Source organism: Silurus aristotelis (assembly GCF_946808225.1).
Source record: "Silurus aristotelis genome assembly, chromosome: 25".
NCBI lineage: Eukaryota > Metazoa > Chordata > Actinopteri > Siluriformes > Siluridae > Silurus > Silurus aristotelis.
Genome location: NC_139598.1, coordinates 1611517 through 1630050, shown reverse-complemented (window position 1 = coordinate 1630050; position 18534 = coordinate 1611517). Strand labels below are relative to the sequence as shown.

General features: G+C 40.6%; 1 protein-coding gene across 5 annotated transcripts in view; it reads left to right on the top strand.

The window, feature by feature from the left end:
• The window catches only part of LOC310719540 (uncharacterized protein), a 102264-nt gene extending 89904 nt beyond the window's left edge, over positions 1 to 12360 (top strand). For all 5 annotated transcript variants that reach the window (XM_083529376.1, XM_083529377.1, XM_083529375.1 and 2 more), the window contains 2 exons: positions 5560 to 5662; positions 10383 to 12360. In XM_083529376.1, coding sequence (XP_083385502.1) covers positions 5560 to 5662; positions 10383 to 10616 — 337 coding nt within the window. In that variant the 3' untranslated portion in view covers positions 10617 to 12360. The remainder of the gene's footprint in view (positions 1 to 5559; positions 5663 to 10382) is intronic.
• The last annotated feature ends 6174 nt before the right edge of the window (positions 12361 to 18534 follow it).

Below are 18534 nucleotides of genomic sequence, written 5' to 3'. Positions count from 1 at the left end.
CTATGGATGGAGCTGGAAATTGCTGTTACTATGGTTACAGGTGTTTATCAACAGCGCATTCATGTAGTTTCAACTGATGATCGTGAACTATATGAACTTTCAGCCAATCACAATCCACTATTCACACCTGAACTGCTTTCAGCCAATCACAATCCACTATTCACACCTGAACTGCTTTCAGCCAATCACAATCCACTGCAGATCGAAATCACGGTAGGTTCCCTTTTGCAATAATAATGTGAGCAGGAAACTGACTTGGATTCATTCGAGGCAGTCGTTTGGATTTGCATTTTTTAAACACTAGCACTGTTTTATCAGCGAACATTAACACGAGCGTCCCCGATCTGATCCTCGCAAGGATCAGAGGAACGATTATACACTCCTGGGTGAGACGTAGCAGTACGAGTGCGTTAAAGAGTGTTCTCACCTCCACCGTGTCCTGATTCACATCAGTGCGACAGGCTGCTCCTCGTCCACTCTGATTGGCTGGAAGGATTCATGAGACTTGTATTGCACTTCATCAGTGTTTATGGGCAGAGAGCTAACGATCATATGCTCTTTCTCTCTCTCTCTCTCTCTCTCTCTCTCTCTCTCTCTCTCTCTCTCTCTCTCTCTCTCTCTCTCTCTCTCTCTCTCTCTCGCCATCTCTCTCGCCATCTCTCTCCACTTCTCAGGCCATCCACATTCACGCCGCTAATCAGCGAGCGCTTGTTAATCAGCTAAGAGGTCGTCTGGAGGTGAAGGAGTGTGTACACAAAGTGTGTGTGTGTGTGTGTGTGTAAGAGAGAGAGAGAGAGAGAGAGAGAGAGAGAGAGAGAGAGAGAGAGAGAGCTTTCAAATTTATGACCTACATGAACCAAGTCTTTTTACTGTGGAAAATAAACTCAACATGAGCAAACGTGTTCACAGTGTGCTTCTGGAGATTTGTGTGAGATTCATTCAGCTAAAAGCGTGTGAGTAAAGTCAGGTAAGGACGTAGGTGAGGAGGCCTGGGGTGCTCCTCACCTACCAGACCTTTATAGCAGGAGATCACCCAGATCTTCATGGAGCGTGAAGGCCATATTCCATGCTACAGCACAAGGCTGGAAAAACATTTCTCCTGATACTTTTGGCCAGATAGTGGAAATTCTAATAAGCAAAATGATGATGAATTCAGAACGGTGTGATTTCCTCCAACGTTGTTATTATCTCGGTTTGGAAGATTACGTGGTTGCTTCAATCGAAATCTGATCGTCAGATCTTTATGAATAAAGTTTTTTTCTCAATTATTAAAATAGACAAAGGGAGCGATTCATCACGCTGTCAGGTCGCCTAATGTGATCATTAAAATGATGGACAGCTGGAGGGCGATGAACCGGTGGTCACACCCCCCCAACACGACGTAACGAACGTGCAGAGGCCAGAGTGCGGAGCGTAATGAGGGTCAGGGACACGGGCAGGTACTCTAACTGCTCCTGTCGTCTTTTTATTGTTTTATTCTCCTAATGAAGCTTGTAATATACTCGCTCCTGAGGAACTTCAGCCTCAGAAGCACAAATAGCTTCTTATCCACTCAATAATAACATTCGAGACATATCAGTCTGGAATGATCAACGCTCACGTCTGCGTTTTCAATCCCCTGGTATTAACAGACTCTTGTGAAAACCTTGCCTTTTTATCCAGGTATTGGAACACCGGTCTTTTCCAGTCATTTGTGGTTCTTCACAAAGCTGGAGGCACACAGTTGGATGTCTTTGGATTACATTTTCACTCGAACTACAAGACCCAAACATTTTAAACAGCATGACAATGCCCCTGTGCACAAAGCCAGCTCCATGAAGATCTGCTTTGCATGGGTTGGAATGGAAGATCTCATGCTATAGAGCTCCAAACCTATTGAACATGATGAATGTGAACACTGACTGCACCTCAGACCTCCTCACCTTCTTACCTACATCAGTACCTGACTTTACTAACACTCTTCTGGCTGAATTAATCTCCACAAGCACACTTCAAAATCTAGTGGAACGTCTTCCCAAAGGAGTGGAGGTTATTATTACAGCAGATGTGGAATGGGATGTCCATAAAATACATCCCAGTGTTATCCAGTGTCCCAGGGCCATGTAGTGTATGTATTTTTGTGCCAGATGTGTGTATACAGTGCGGGACAGTGTGTGACATATCTATTATCCATCACAGAACGATGCATTAATGATCTCTGGGCAGGTGCTCAGTGGTGTGTAGATACACGTATATGCTGATTGGTTACGAGCTGAATTTCCAGACTGGAGGTTCAGGTGTGCATTTATTATTTATTACCCATGTAAATAAAAGGCGCTATATTTGGATCGAACCCGAACGAGGTGCTGATATTAACTCTTAACATTTATTAGAAATGAACACGTGAATGAATGAAGCAGTAAATACTCTCTTTCCAGCTGTTATCTCTCCCTCTTCCCAGCTGCATTCTCCTTCTCTCCAGCTGTTCCCTCTCTCTCTCTCTCTCTCTCTCTAGCTGTTTTCTCTCCCTCTACCCAGCTGCATTCTCCCTCTCTCCAGCTGTTTTCTTTCTCTCCAGCTTTTCTCTCTTTCCAGCTGTTTTCTTTCCATCTCTCCAGCTATATTCTCCCTCTCTCCAGCTGTTCTCTTTCTCTCCAGCTGTTTTCTCCCTCTCACTAGCTGCTTCTCTCTCTCTCTCTCTCTCTCTCTCTCTCTCTCTCTCTCTCTCTCTCTCTCTCTCTCTCTCTCTTTACCTCTCCAGCTCATTTCTCCCGCTCTCTGGCTGTTCTCTCTTTCCAGCTGTTTTCTCTCCCTCTCTCCAGCTGTTTACTCTCCCTCTCTCTAGCTGATTTCTCCAGCTGTTCTCTTTCCAGCTGTTTTTCTCTCTCTTCAGCTGTTCTCTCTTACTTTCCCCAATCTGTTCTTTCTTTATCTTTCTAGCTGCTTTCCCTCTCAATCGCTCTCTTTCTCCCTTCAGTTGCTCTCTCGCTCCCTCTTTTTACCCCCTTCTCTCTCCATCTTTCTCCAGATGTTCTCCCTCTCCCCCTTTCTCTCTCTTTAAAACCCCTGGTCTGCACTCACCACACACTCATTAAATCAAGTCACAATTAGCAGCTCTTCATTAGCAGGTAACGATTGATTATATGATTACAGCAGTGGATTACAGTAAACATGAGGAGACACCAGACACCAGAAAGCATCGTCTGCTCGTAATCCAGACGACTCTCAAACAAATCTCTGGATAGTTCTAGAATTACAGATCTGCCAAAGAAAAGAGAAAGAGGAGCAAAGGAACGTTTCAGCAGCTCGTTTAAGAGAACTGACCTGTGCTGCTCCAGATGTTTCTCCTGGAAAAAAAAATGTTATGTGATCTTTTTAATCCCATTCACCAACAGGATTTCAGTCATTTCTTGACTGCTTTTATTTAGTTTTAATTTTCAAATAAAATATTTTCTTATGGATTACTTACAATTCTAGATGAAAAAAAATCCGCTCGAGTAACACGGACAACAACATTCCCCAAATAAATCTTCTGGCCTTGTAGTAAAAGGAGGAAGGGAAGAAGGAAGGGTAGAAAGAAAGGGAAGGAGGAAGGACAGAAAAAAAGAAAGGAAAGAAAAACAGGAAATAAGGAAAGAAAAAAAGGATCCTCAAAAAGTGAAAAAAATGTTTGTATTTATGTATGTATGGAAGGGAAGGAAGGATGGAAAAAAGAATCCTTAAAATATGAATTGATGGATGGATGGAAATAAAAAAGAAAAAACAAGAGAAATCAAGCATAGAAATAAGAAAAATAAAGAAAGAAAGAAAGTAAATATGGATAGATAATGGACAAAATTAAACAAAGGAAGGAAAGACATGATGGATGGATGGACAAGAAAGACAGAAAAAAAACCAATCCTACAATATGGGTGGATGGATGAATAGTTTGATGGATGGATGGATGGATGGATGTGGATGGATGTGGATGGATGGATGGAGGGAATTACAGAAGCAAACAAATAATAAAGGAAGAACAAAGCATGGACTGAGGGACAAAGAAGGATGAAAACAAGCACACGGAAGATCTAAACCGAGGAACATAGTAATAGTGTGAATTATTTCTGAGGATGAACATGTCCTTCACCCTGCTGGAGACGCAGCAGAGCTCAATTCTGTGGCATTAAATCATTATGTAAAATGTATATTTCTGTTTAAAAGTCTTGATTATCGGCCGTGACGCAAACCAAGACGCTTCTCAGTCTTAACGGATGGGAGAGAGGGAGAGAGCGGGAGAAAGAGAGAGAGAGAGAGAGAGAGAGAGAGGGGGAGAGAGAGAGGGGGAGAAGGTGCAATTTCGTATACTCCAACTTCATATTTTACAATCATGTCTACGCTGCAGATATTTAATATATTCGGTTGATGAGGAGTTGGAACGTCCACATTTCCACCGAATTCCTCCCTCGTCTTCTTCTCTCTTTTCATTTCCGAGCTCTTGTACCATTTTGTACTCTGGGAAAGTGGAGCTCATTACAGTGTGCTGTGGATCAGGGGGTTATACACACAGGCCTAGCTTAGCCTAGCGCTCTTTATTAACAAAAGCTTTTGTTGATCTTTCTGAATTTTTTTTTTTCTTTTTGCTTCTGGCCCACGGTCTTTAATATTGACTGATAAGAAGCAGCGGGATGAAAATTAGCGAACAAGTCGTATTATTCCTGAGCGGATCTGTTATGACTCGTCAGACAGGATCTTTTATATGTAAATCTTCATAATGGGCACGTAACATCTTGATTTTTTTTTTTTCCATCTTTCTTTTTGTACGTCTTTATCACTAATAGGGTGGAAAAGTTTCTGTGTGTGTGTGTGTGTGTGTGTGTGTGGGGAATTCATTAAAGATGAATCTGCAACTGAAGCATGATGGACCTCTTCCTATCCATTGCTTTTTATATAAACTTCATAAAAGACTTGGGTTTTTTTTCTTTCCTTTACAGGCAAATTAGCCTGAGAAACGGTTTAATAAGCGATAAAGTCTGGCGCTGATGTCGCTCATAAAGCGGCGTTTCAAAAAGTTGCATGAGAATTCGCTTTTTTAACTGGACCGGATGAATTCATCCGGGCAGAAAATGGACCGTTTTCCCGAGAACTGGACGAGGAACCGGCGTTACGTGATGCGTTTTACGCTACAGATCGTTAATTAGACCGCCATTTCTTTTTCTTTTCTTATTTTTTTTTTAAGATCTTTTAAAGCCGGCCATGGTGAAACGCGAAATGGGTTTTAATAGACGTCGGATTCTTGTTCTTCGGCTCGTTATGTTCGTCCTTGTTCACGTCTGTCGCTACGTTAATGTTATCCGCGGGTCTGTTGCATTTTAACTCATCCAACATTTCTTAATAACTTCTTTGCCCTTTGAATTAAAAAATATAAGAAAACATCAATTTAATTTTTTTCCCCTACACAAACAAGGTCACGATTCAGTTCGGCTAGCGAAGCTTCCCTTTTCAGAAGATGAATCGCTGCTCGGCCGTTTGAAAGCAGTCATTAACGCATTTGCTGGGTTTTTTTTCGTTTTTTTTATTTCTCTTTTTGTCTTTTATGTGCAGGAATGCGCACAAGAAGCAACTAGCCGATAACTTGAGCAAAATAGACAACATCCAATCGAGGCTGAGGTCCAACGTGCAGTCTGTCGAGCTGCTAAACCAACAGGTAAGACACCTGAGCAACGTCAATTTCTTCTTCCTTATTTTTAAGTTAACTTCTCTAAATAAATTAATAAGAACAATTATTGGTTAATATGTTGGACTTTGATCAGAAGGGGCACTGCTGAGCCACTACACAAGGTGTATAAATTTAAGGTGGAAAGTTTTTGCAAATCAAATCAACACATCAAATCACATCTATTTGAAAAACTGTGCATTGGATACAAGTTGATATTTGTATCACGAGGCGTCTCTTTGAACATATTAGCATCAGTAAAAAACGATTTATTTAAATATAGTTATCAGTAGATGCGCTCTATTTTTATTATTATTTATTATGATTTAGAAAGTGACCAATAATTTGTGATAATTTGTGATCTATGTAGATCGATTTTTTCCTCACCGAATACAGATTAACATGGCAGAGGTAGAGCTGTAACTTCCATATGGTTTTATTTAAAAGAAACTTTGCACTATGAAGCCGTGTGAAACGGGTCGTGCGTTAGAAATCAGAAGGCACTTAAGTAATTTGAGGATTTGTTGTCTGTCCTTACCAAAGTAATAAAAGTGTACCTTATTAAATTGCAAAGCTTCATATGTATCTTTAAGGTATCATGTCATTGGCTATACTTCGAGATGCGAATCGCATCTGCCTCAGTTATGGAGATGCACATCCCTAATATAAATGTAATAATTGTAAGTCGCACAGGATAAGAGGCGTCTGCCAAATTCTATAAACGTAAATGTAAGATTGGTATGTGTTTTCTGATCATCCTTTAACTCTTGAGTCCGCCACTCTTCTGGGAAGATGTTCCACTAGATTTTGTGATTTGTGCTCATTCAGCCAAAAGGGTTTTGATAAAGTCAGGTGTAGGTGAGGAGAAAAGGCCTGGCGTGTTTCTGACTTTGTGCTGATAGTTTGGGGAAGAACCACATACGGCTGAGAAAAAAGTCGGGTGTCCCAATACATCTGACCTACAGTGTAGCTCTGACAATTTATTCTACAAACCAGCAACAGACTGAATACTGGACTGTGATTGGCTGGAGGTTAGGGTCCAGAAGTTCAGAACAAGAACACAGGAAGTTTGTGGTCAGTTGAACCCGTTAATACAGACTTCTAAGTTATCAGACACACACATGTGTAAATTGAATGCCTGAGATTTCTCGGACATTGCTTTATTAGTTCTCAGATAAACATGCTGATGGACGAGTTTATTTTAGCTCATTGAGAAAAAGGCGAACAAGTTCCTTGCGCATCCGTCTTGGCTCTGATGGAAATTCGACCCGGCGTGATTAGTTAGGAGGATCTTTAAAGAGCCGGGTTAATATTTGAGAACGTCATTAGCCTCTTCATAATTAAATGATGGCTGTGATCCTCTTAAGCTGACGAAAATTAGAGTGTCTTCCAAAACGCAAAGTTAATTAGAAATTCAACGAGACCAGACATCTGGAAGGACGCAGACGAGCTGCGATGGCCAGTGGGCTAAAGTAAATTGCAAATATTTGAAGTAGGAGTAATAGCATGGCCTCTTTAATAGTGAGAATAAGATAATTGTACAGATAGTTTTTTTTTTTAATTAATGTTTAGCATGAGAGATGAGAATTAATCCAACTTTATATATGTATAAGTAGATACACTCGATTAGAGGACGGGTGGAGGTATACATTTAATAACCTTCACACTTCTGGGAAGATGTTCCACTAAATTTTCTGGAGATTTTGTGGAGATTCATTCAGCCACAAGGTTGTTAGTAAAGTCAGGCACTGATGTAGGTGAGACGCGAAGGTCTGGGGTGCAGTCAGATTTCGCATTCATCCCAAAGGTGTTCAGTAGGTTCGAAGCTCTATAGCAGAAGATCTTTTACTCCAACACATGGAAAACAGGTGTTCATGGAGCTGGCTTTGTGCACAGGAGCATCGTCATGCTGTTTCCTAGTTCAAGTGAAGGAGAGATTTCTTGCTTCCGCAAGCCTACACAATTGTGTGCCTCCAAATTTGAGGTAACAGTTTCAGGGCGAAAGAAAACACACACGTCTGGAAAAGTTGAGTGTCCCAATACTTTTGACCTTATAGTGTATACATGGGGGGAAAAAAACAAATAGATATTATTTCCCAGTTCAGCTGTTTCTTTGTCACAGGACTCGAAAAAACACATGCATATATCAGATGAGATATAAAAGCAGGTGGAGGTTTGTGGCGTTTGTATAAACAGAACTATAATGAAGGTGAAATGAGATATGAAAAAGCCCCCCACCACCACCACCACCACCACCTCCCACTATCCAGGGCCATTTACCCAACAAAGGTACACTATAGCGAATCGCTGCCATTTAAAGCCGCCCCTATATGCGAACACGTGTACGGGTCTGAATACCCAATTAAGAGAACGTTGCTCGCAGTGGAGCTCGAGAGGCGACGCCAGGCTGTGGGTTTCAAAGCGACGAGTTCAGGAGGGAACGCTGTAGAGAAACAGAACAATCAGAAAAAAAGTCACTGCAAAAAGCTTTAAAGAAACGGAAGCAGCCATCGGTCAGTCGTGCCTCGTCTTTGGAAATGCAAATGTGTTCCCCATTCATCACGAGTTTAAAGCCTTTTCCTCCATTTTATTTAGAGAGAACGGTGTGATATATTTTACACCAAATCCCTCATATATGGAATCTAGACAGAACAGCTCATGTTGCATCAGTGTTTTCATTAGAAACTGTGAACTCGCAAGTCTTTACTAAATCAAGGCTGGTGGCTGTGAGGTAGGACCAGGACCGGCTGACGGATGTGTGAAGGTACAGAATTAATAACGGGACTGAGGGTTTTGCACAATTTCTGGAAACCTTCCATGGGAACTTTATATGGGGAATTTTTTAGAAATATTCCAAGTCCGTATCTTACCAGTAATTTCTAGTAATTATTCAGAAATTTCTGGAAATGTATATAAACTGTGTCATATACAAATATTGATATAAACATTTTGTTTGGCAATAAGCTGACATGCATGCAAAATAATAGATTTTTTTAAAAATGCCATTTTCGACTTTTGATTTAATTGTTAGAATAATTTTGTAGCTTACACACAGCACGAGGAAGTTTAAAACATAAATCTGTGTAATATGTATGTAATTAACATGAATATTCGCCAAGATGGACATTTTTGACATTATTTTGGGTCTAGAATTTAAGAAATGACTTGATGTTATGGAGGAATGCCCAGTGCATGTGGGGGGCGTGGCCTCAGTGATCGTGTGCTGTGTGCATGTAGAAATTCAACCAAAACATTAAATCTAGTTGTTTAAACCAAGATTATCCTTCAAGAGTTTTCAATAATTATATTTAAGTTCCCTGTAGTAGGTTAACATGCAATTTTGTAAATTCACAGTTTATTCCCATTAATTCCAGGTAATTTCCATATATTCCTCTTAATTTCCTTGGAAAGATTCCAGTCTTAAAAAGCAGCTGTACTGAAGGTTAATAAGAGAATTAGAAAAGTACAGCACTCACACTCAGGGCTTTCCTGGTGAACATCACATCACTTGCGTTCACGGACTGCTGTAGGAAGTTCTACCTCAAACATGTGCGAGACATCTTTGTTATCAATGTGCTTCATGTTGGGGAACCCAGACTAGGCCGTGTGTGTGTGTGTGTTTTTTAAAGAGTGAGGTCATCGTGAAGGAAGCAGACACAAAGAGCAACAAGGAAAAGAACGATTGTTCTGCTGCTACTGAAGTACACTAAAGCGATCTCGCATGTTTCCGTGTGTAAGCGAATACATCTGTCAAAGGTCGAGAGCTTAGCACCAAACCAAACCATGTGATTAAAGGCTTTATAGAACCCACGGTCAATACCGAAGCAGCATTCAGGAAAAAAAATCTCGCTCACACAGGAGAGTGGAACTGCCATCGAATGATTAAATACCGTTACTGACTCCTGGTAAGCAAAGCTGTTTAGTAGGGATGTCCATCTTCATTACTTCTTATCTCCATCCATAGCCAACAATAAGTTACATTAAGATACACATGAAGCAGCTACCAATGCAATGCGATACGATTCCCCTAACACACTTTCAGACCTGGGGGTAATTTGGAACCAGCCAACCTCCAGGATGAAATCCAGAGGAACCTCGCACAGACACAGTTTGAACAGGGAGGAGTTGAGGATCGAACCCTGGAATAATATCTCTGTGTTAGTATTGCTACTGCCATCAACATCACCTTTACACCAGGTGTCCCTCAGAGCTCAATCCTCAGCCCTCTTTAATTACCTTTCATATTCACCACCAGGCAGGGCCTTCATTTTCATCGACATGCCAATGAAAAATAACTGCTTCATCAACTGGGGCTATTGTTAGTGTGTAAGTGTGAGATTGATTTTGTAAGAATTCTAAATTGCGAATAAACATAAACATTGCAAAATTAAAAAAATAATACTAAAACTAAAAAAGGACAAGAATGGGACAAAGAAAATGCCAAAGTATTTTTTTCCATTTATTTAGCAATTTTTTTATTTTCATAAAAAATTTCGTCAAGAAATGGTACAGGAAAACATGTCGGAAATCATGTCCATGCTGATGAGACATGTAACTGATGCTTCAAATTGTTAATAAGTTGTTAACATTTGTTAACCCGAATGCTTGTGTTTGTGTATTTGTGTGCTTGTGTGTGTGTGTGTGTGTGTGTGTGTGTGTGTGTGTGTGTGTGTGTGTGTGTGTGTGTGTGTGTGTGTGTGTGTTTATGCAGCTGAGCAGAATGAGCGAAGAGAACAAGCAGAACAGGAAGCTGCTGGAAAAGGAGAGGAAAATGCGCTCACATCTGGAGCTGTTGCTGGGCTTCAGGGTCACCCAGAGCTCGGGCCGCCTCACTTCTCCTCCATCCCTGGAGCTCTCAGACCTAGATCTCGAGTCGGTTCAAGCTTGCTTCTCAGTGCAGCTCGGGGGAATGTGGGAGGAAAGATCAAAGTCTGCTTTACAGTAGTGTTAGGGGTCACGTCGATCAATCACATTAGCAAGAACCTACAACTTCCACACACAGAAAGGTCACACACACATGACCGACATGGCAAGTTACCAATCGGAGCTTTCCCTTTAACTCGATGATCAACGCGTGAAGGGTCGAGCACTTAGATTTGTAGAAGCAGCAAAAACATGGCCAATTCCATGAAAACTCTTGCTAATATTTACCGACTCATTATAGGAACAGGTAGATTTAGATATTAAGGTTAATGTTTGAAATACGACCAGACTCTTAGAAAGTAGAAATTTTTGGAAAGCGAAGACGCAGTTTTCAGATCTGTGTGGATCGACATTAGACATTATAAGAATTTTAATCCGATTCTTTGTGATTAAAGCTTCATCATGAACTTTGTGACATGAACTTTGATTCCTACTCAAAATGACAAGGTGGTATCAAAAGGTTTTGAGACTAACGGTGCTGACTGATGGGATTCTGACCACGTCTGTTATCACGTCTGCGATTTCACCACGGACAGCAAGTTAGAACAACGAGCAAACGTGAAATTCTGCATGGAAATGGACAAATCTGCCACATACAACATACGTTTGACGTACGGCGATGCTGCAACAAGTCGTTCGAGGTGTTTCGAGCAGCATTGGTGCTTCAAGAGCTGAAGAACATCACTGGAAGACGACGAGAGACCAGAAAGACCTTCAACAAGCTCAACCTCTGGAAAAAACTTTCAGCAACTCGTGCATGATGATCGTCGGAAAACGTTTTACGTGATCTCCCTACCACACCCGCACTACTCACCAGATTCAGCTCGTACGGAATTCGTTTCTTTTTTTCGAAGATGAAGATGCAGCTCAAAGTTCGCCGTTTTGACTCGGTTGCTGAGATCCGGTGCGAATCGCAGAAGGTGCTTCAAAAAAGAAGACTTGCAGGACACGTTCCAGAAGTACGTTGGGGGCGCTGTATTACCGTGCAAGGGGACTATTTTGAAGGTGATGGTGTGGAAATACTTTCTTGTAAACAGCACTCGTCTTAAAAAGTTCCCATTTTTTCCCAAACATAGAAATTTTTTAATTAAAAAAATAAAGCTTGCATTAGGATGAGTTGTGAGTTTACGTAGCTTGTACGGTGTCACAAACATGAACTATATATAAATAAATGACGTAAGAAAGATGGACGGAATACATGCAACTTAGAAAAATGTCCCTGAACTTTGCGCCGAGCGTTCCATTACACCGTCACTGGTTTCTAATGACACGTTGGGGTCGTGCAGACGTGAGAAATCTAGAGCGGGGGGGGCATTTTTAATTCATGAGTTAGTGGTCAGTGAATGAGGTGTGTTATCTAGCCCTGTTTGTGTGTTTATGTGTGTGTGTGTGTGTGTGTGTGTGAGGGGACCAGGGACGTATATTTTACACTGAAAATGAGCTCTCATCTGTGTGTGATTGTGCTCATGAATAAGTGAAGGGATGGATCACCTGCTGTCTGTGGCCTGCATGTTGATAATGCATCGTTATTTTGGGTTCATTCGTACACCGCAAGTCGACTTCGCTGAACGTGAGGTTTTTCCTCACGGGAACAAAACGTGGCAGTGAGAAGAAACGTGTGATCCCATGACCGGGCGATAGAGCGATGATAAGGACGTGTCACAAAAGAAAAAACTTTTCAAAGATTACATGATACATTTATATTGATATATTGAAAATATTCTCATTTCATTGTTTCTAATAGAATAGTTATTTATCATTTTTATAAAAAAAACACTTCAATGTAGTTGCTCGTTTCAAAACAAAACAAAAACTGCATCTACACCGTATTGACAGAAGTATCAGGACACCTGACTTCTGGCTGTGCTTCTTCTATCTTCCTCTCAACCCCAAACCTGCTTCAGCCTGACTTTTGTGACTCTCAGCACACTGATCTATTAATAGAATGATATTAATGACTCAAACACTGATTGATTTCTATTACAAATATCATGAACCCCAAACCTTCTTTTCAGCTACTTAAAAAACCAAAATCACGCAAATGAGGTCACGTGTGTTGTGGCGAGTTCAAGTCTGGAGTTTCTTCATCATTTATTCCTCTCTAAATGTTCTTCTGATTTGAACTGATGCTGAATGTTGGTGATCAGTAGATACCAGCAAGCGGCAATGGTTTTAGTATGTTATGCAGCTAAAATAAATATTGTTGCTGTGTGTGTAAAAGCACAGCAGGCAACACAGTATAAGTGCTATACAGTTATTACCCAATTTCATTAAATGATAATTTATTAGTAATAATAGTGTATGACTCCTTTACACGTTTTGCACGTTTCCCCCCTACTTTTTTCCTCTTATTTCTGAATTCAGCTCCTGAGGGTTTGGACCCTTTTTGTCATCCATAATTTTAATTTGGATTCAGGGCTCCTTAATGAAGTGAATTCACCCAACCCCGCCTCTCCTTTCTGAGCGTACGAGTGAGGGAACTTCTCTCAAAAAAGCTACTTAAGTACAATAACGAATTACATTTACCTCGTACCTGTCCACCGCTGGTGGGTTTGGATTGGAGCTGATAGAAAATGAAAAAGGTGTCGGTGTTTTTCGTCTCCTGCGCATTTCAAAAACGATTAAACAAACGAGTGATAATCAGTGGAATCAGTGGCGTGATGTTATGTAGAGTGTTGGACTGAGAAGTAATCAGACGTGACATCTTCTGCGTAATGAGGTTTACTCCGACGGGGGAAACGAATCCTCTTGATGAACTACGCTTGGCGACGCATTTTTTTACGTCGACGATGCAAACGTGTGTGTGTGTCTGTGTGTGTGTGTTCGTAATGGAAGCCTGACTTAACGCTCACACACAAACACACACACACAGAAAGCAAAACACGCATGTTGGCTAAACGAGAAGAGCTCTAAGGCCACTCTTTGAAACGGCTGTTCTCCGCTAGAAAGAGAGTCCTTTTCGGCGTGTTAATGAGAGAACGTCAGCAGACACACGAGTCAAACCGTGGCGTTCTCTCTCATCCACAAAACGCTCTGCAACATGATTATTTATTTATTTTTATATTTAACTCTATCCAAGGATTATACATTTTAATGAGGGAAGGCAGAGCTTGTTAGCAGTATTAGTCATTTGCACCATCACGGTTAAAAAATTCTCTTTTTAATGCCTGCACGTCTTAGCCTCGCATAACATCCATGGCACAGTCATTAAAAATAAAACCTCAGGCTTTTAAGACTCCGAGTTCGAGCCAGAAGCAGTGCACAGGGGGAAAAAAAAGTACATGCACCATTGGAAACAATGATGAGGAATCATCTCGTGTTGTTGTTAAGAAGCTGGAGATTTTCTTTTTTCCTAGCAGAGGTTAAGCAGGATTTTGAACTGTTTTTTAATTCATTGTAAGGATTAAATCCGAGACCCTGAATTACTGAGATTACCGAGACAACAAATACAAATTCTTTTTTGGGTACAAAAAACCCCCTCCAAAAAGCAAGCTTGCTTCTTGCTTCTCCTCCCTTTCCAACATTCTCCCATAATTGGAGTTAATGAACGTGTGGTTTGGGGTGTGTGCGGTCTCTCCGAGCTTCCACGGCACCCCGAGTCGTGTTTTTTCCACCGCGCTTTAAAAAAATAAAAATGGCGTACCCGAAAAACCGTGTGCCTTCAGCAGTCATGGCCTGACAATTACCCGTGTGATTATGCCGCATTAGTTTATTTTCCGTGTTGAAAATGAAAATAACTCCAGGGCTCCCGCTCCAGACGGCCCGGTGTAAATTGCATTACGGACGTGTGTGTTTTCTCACCTCGGGTGTGCCTGTTTCAAATGAGATTAAGACAGTGTGTATGGCTCCGTATTTTTTTGTTTGTTTTACACCAAGCGTTTCCCTGCAGTCCAATCTCTTTCCGTGAGGTAATTAGGCCGCTTCTGGCCCTTGACAGGAAGTGTGTTGAGTTATCAAGCATCGCGGTGTTCCAGTGTCAGGTATTTCCATCACCAACAAAACAGGACTCACCTCCCATACGGGAATCTGATATATGGCCATATATAAACATATATATCAAGTGATGTAAACATATATGAACATATTTGACGTTCATCTGGTTGCTTGAGACGTATATAACAAAGTATTTGTACAAACGTGTACAATTTTTTGCTTACTTTGTAATGTTGTAGGACACATATACTTTAATATAATGTTATTTAAGAGTTATATTTAAATTAACTTTGTAATCTCGCGTACCAGTGTTGATTTATTCATTACTAGAGACTCAAAGCACTTTTGTACGTCGCTCTGGATAAGGGCTTCTGCCGCAAATGTAAATGTAAATATAAATATAATGTGTAACATCATTCATGATACATGATCAAGTACAACATAATATATGAAATACCTGATGTCCAGTTATGGAATTAGTTACTATGTGAAAACGGTGTCACAGAGATGGTAATCATGAGACGACTCAACACTGATTACACTCCTAGACAGTGATTTGAGAGGTTGGTCTTGTGCTTATCTTAGGCTTTCATTCATTCATTCATTTTCTCCCGCTTATCCGTAATTCGTGTCACGGGGGCAGCAGTCTAAGCAGACCCCCGCCTTCGACTGCTGCCCAATCCTCACAGCACCGTCCCTTACGGTCCCTCCTGCAGGTGGTGAGCCCACGGGAAGGCGGCCCCACGTCACTCCGACGTCACGGACCTTGATACTTTGACCTTGATCAGCATAGAGGGTTGCTCAAGGGCCCAAGAGTGGCAGTTTGGCGATACCGGGGCTTGAACCCCAGACCTTCCGACCGGCAACCCAGCGCCTTAACCGCTGGAGCCACCACTCCCCCTCTTATCTTAGGCATGTCAAGTCAAATGAAGTCAAGTCAAGTTTATTTCTATTGCGCTTTTCACCACAGACATTGTCTCAAAGCAGCTTTACAGAAATCAACAGTGAAGGTGAATGGTGTGTGTTTATCCCTGATGAGCAGCCGTGGCGACTGTGGCAAGGAAAAACTCCCTTAGATGTTATGAGGAAGAAACCTTGAGAGGAACCAGACCCAAAAGGGGAACCCATCCTCATTTGGGTGACATCAAGAGTTTGATCATAAATCTTTTAACACTACAGAACACTGGAGAGTGAGAACTAACATGAGCACTGGAGTATAAGATTATAAGTGATGTTCTTCCTACAGTCTTATACAGTCTATATGGTTATAAAACTAGGAGCTACTAAACATTTGTGATCATCACAGATCCAGCACCAGCTTCTCCATGCCAGAGCCTTTAAACACTCCAGGCATCTCTTCTGTTAGATGTAGAACTACCAAATGCATGAAAGTAAATGCAGGGGAATTAAATTGTTCGAGCTCTTCTTCAAATAAAAGCAAACAAATCCAATAAGATACATTTAAAATGCTATAGAATAACTATTATTGTTCCAAATGATGAAAATTAATTCGACATGAATGTAATGGATCTAAGAAAATTACATTCACTGAACCTGACAGGAAGCCGCAAGTGTAGATGTTGTGAATGCACCTTACAATCACTAAAAAAACTTTAATGACGGGGCAGAATACGTCCTGCAATACTTCCTACAAGATTTAAATAAAAAGATGTGGAGATTTTACAAGGTAAAATATTTACTATGTTTATAAACGATTTAAAACTTAAACATGAACAATGTTTATGATTTAATCGGGCTTGATTTAATAAATACTGTGAACAATGAAGCGGCTAATTTATGAATTTTTTCCTGGGTTTTTCCCGGTTTCACAAACTTCAACCAAAAAACTGAACCCCATAACATTAGACCAATGAAATTTCCGAACGGAAACGAAAAGACACACTTCACCTGTGTTCTGAGCTGCACGGCATCGGGAGAAAAACTTTTTTTTTTACGCACGACGATGCCAAAATATAAACTCGAGAGAGAAATAGTTGTGAAAGGAAGAAGGAAGACTGTGAACAATAACTTTCTTGGTCGGTTACTGTTTAGATACAAGCCGTTGTAGTGCGTTGAGTCTGGGTCAGGGGAGAGCTCACTAACTCAACTCAAGTCAAGTTTATTTGTATAGCGCTTTTCACAACAGACATTGTCTCAAAGCAGCTTTACAGAAATCCACAGTGAAGGTGAATGGTGTGTGTTTATCCCTGATGAGCAGCCGTGGTGACTGTGGCAAGGAAAAACTCCCTTAGATGTTATGAGGAAGAAACCTTGAGAGGAACCAGACCCTTGAGAGGAACCAAACAACTCCAGAACAGAAATCATATAAGCACAGACAGGTTTCCAAAACTCATGCTTTTTTATTTTCCTTGGCAACAGGGTTACGGGTTAGTCAAAGAAACTTAGAAATCAGCATAAGAAAATATTAAGGACATAATCCTCGGTCTTGCACACATGCAGTAATAGCGGAAAAATGCGGCGGCATGCTATTCCCCAAATGCCGCTCTGCTCTTAAAGGAGCCATAACATATTTCACCCGTTAAACCATGTAACAGACACTGTCTTTCGTTAAAGCCTGTGTAAAGTTCATTAGTTTCAGTGCGGTTTATACACAGGTGCGGCTTATTTATGTTCAAAATAAAAATCTTTGTAAAATTCAGTGGGTGCGGCTTATATATGGGTACGCTTTATAGTCCGGAAATTACGGTATCTGTTTTGCAGTGACCGCAGTTATGGGTTAAATACTTCCCACCTTCTATAAAAAAAATTATATTTATAGTAACTTTAATCATTTTAAGATGTACTTCAGACTCACTATGTGCATTATGTTTTACACATGATGTGTTAAAGTTTTTTTTCTAAACAGATTTCTTTACTTCGCTAATATGCTAACTCTCAAGCAAACATATGAATGTTCTCTAAATGTAGACCTTTATAGGATTTCTCATTCAAACAAATGTTGGCAAATATTAGTAACTTGAATCATCGTAAGATATACAGTCGCCTTTATATTCATATAAATGAAACCCACCAAGATCAAGATCATCTGCTTGCTGCAATGATTTCTGTATAAATCCTACGAACAATTCAGCTGCTCGTTATTGAGAGATCGCGGAAGTTCACCGAGAAAACATCAGGAATGTAGTAGAAATATAAATTGTGGATCTGTTAAAGGCTCAGGTGATCAAGACTGTTGATACACCACAATACAGGGGTATGAAAAGGAATGTGAATATATAAAAGTTTAATTGGGATTTTTTTTATTCAGAGCTAGGATATATAGCGATGGCTGTCGGCAGATGGAAGTCCAGATGATGCTCTGAGTTTTAGTGAAATCCATTAGCACACGTTTTAAGTTGGATTTATTTGTAAGGGTTTTAAAGGGGCGTTGAGGTGAATGAAGTGGGAACTGGGTGCTGCTGCGAGATTGTTAATGCGGAGGGAACGATGCATCTCGACCTCACATTGTGATCTTTCTGCATCAGTTTTTCCCCCAGTATAACTTTATTTATTTATTTATTTATTTATTTATTTATTTATTTATTTATTCTCTGAGGCTGATTATTGGAGCGAGACGATCCAGTTCCCTGCTCGGGTTTGCTTTCATGGAGTTGTGATGTGGATGATGGGATGTACATGCTTCCTACTTTTTCTTCTTCTTCTTGCTCCACCTTCCTTCCTCCTCTTTATCCTCCACTTTGGGTTGTGCATAGTATTGCATGATATACCGGTACTAGAAAGGTCTTGCGATACCCTACTTTTGAAAACGATACGATTTCTCATTTTATTATTAGCGGTAATTTAAGAGTGACAGATGTAGTTCCGAGTGTTCGACTATAGGGGGCAGTGTGTGGGCAGTGCGCAGCTTCTACAGCACATTGAGTTGAGTGCCTAATTATTTTATTTCTCTCAGATGCTCTCTGACATTCATGGTGATGAAACTAGAGGCATGAAAGAGACATTTTTATTGATATATTTATTTATTTTAGTTGAAACAGTTCTACGCT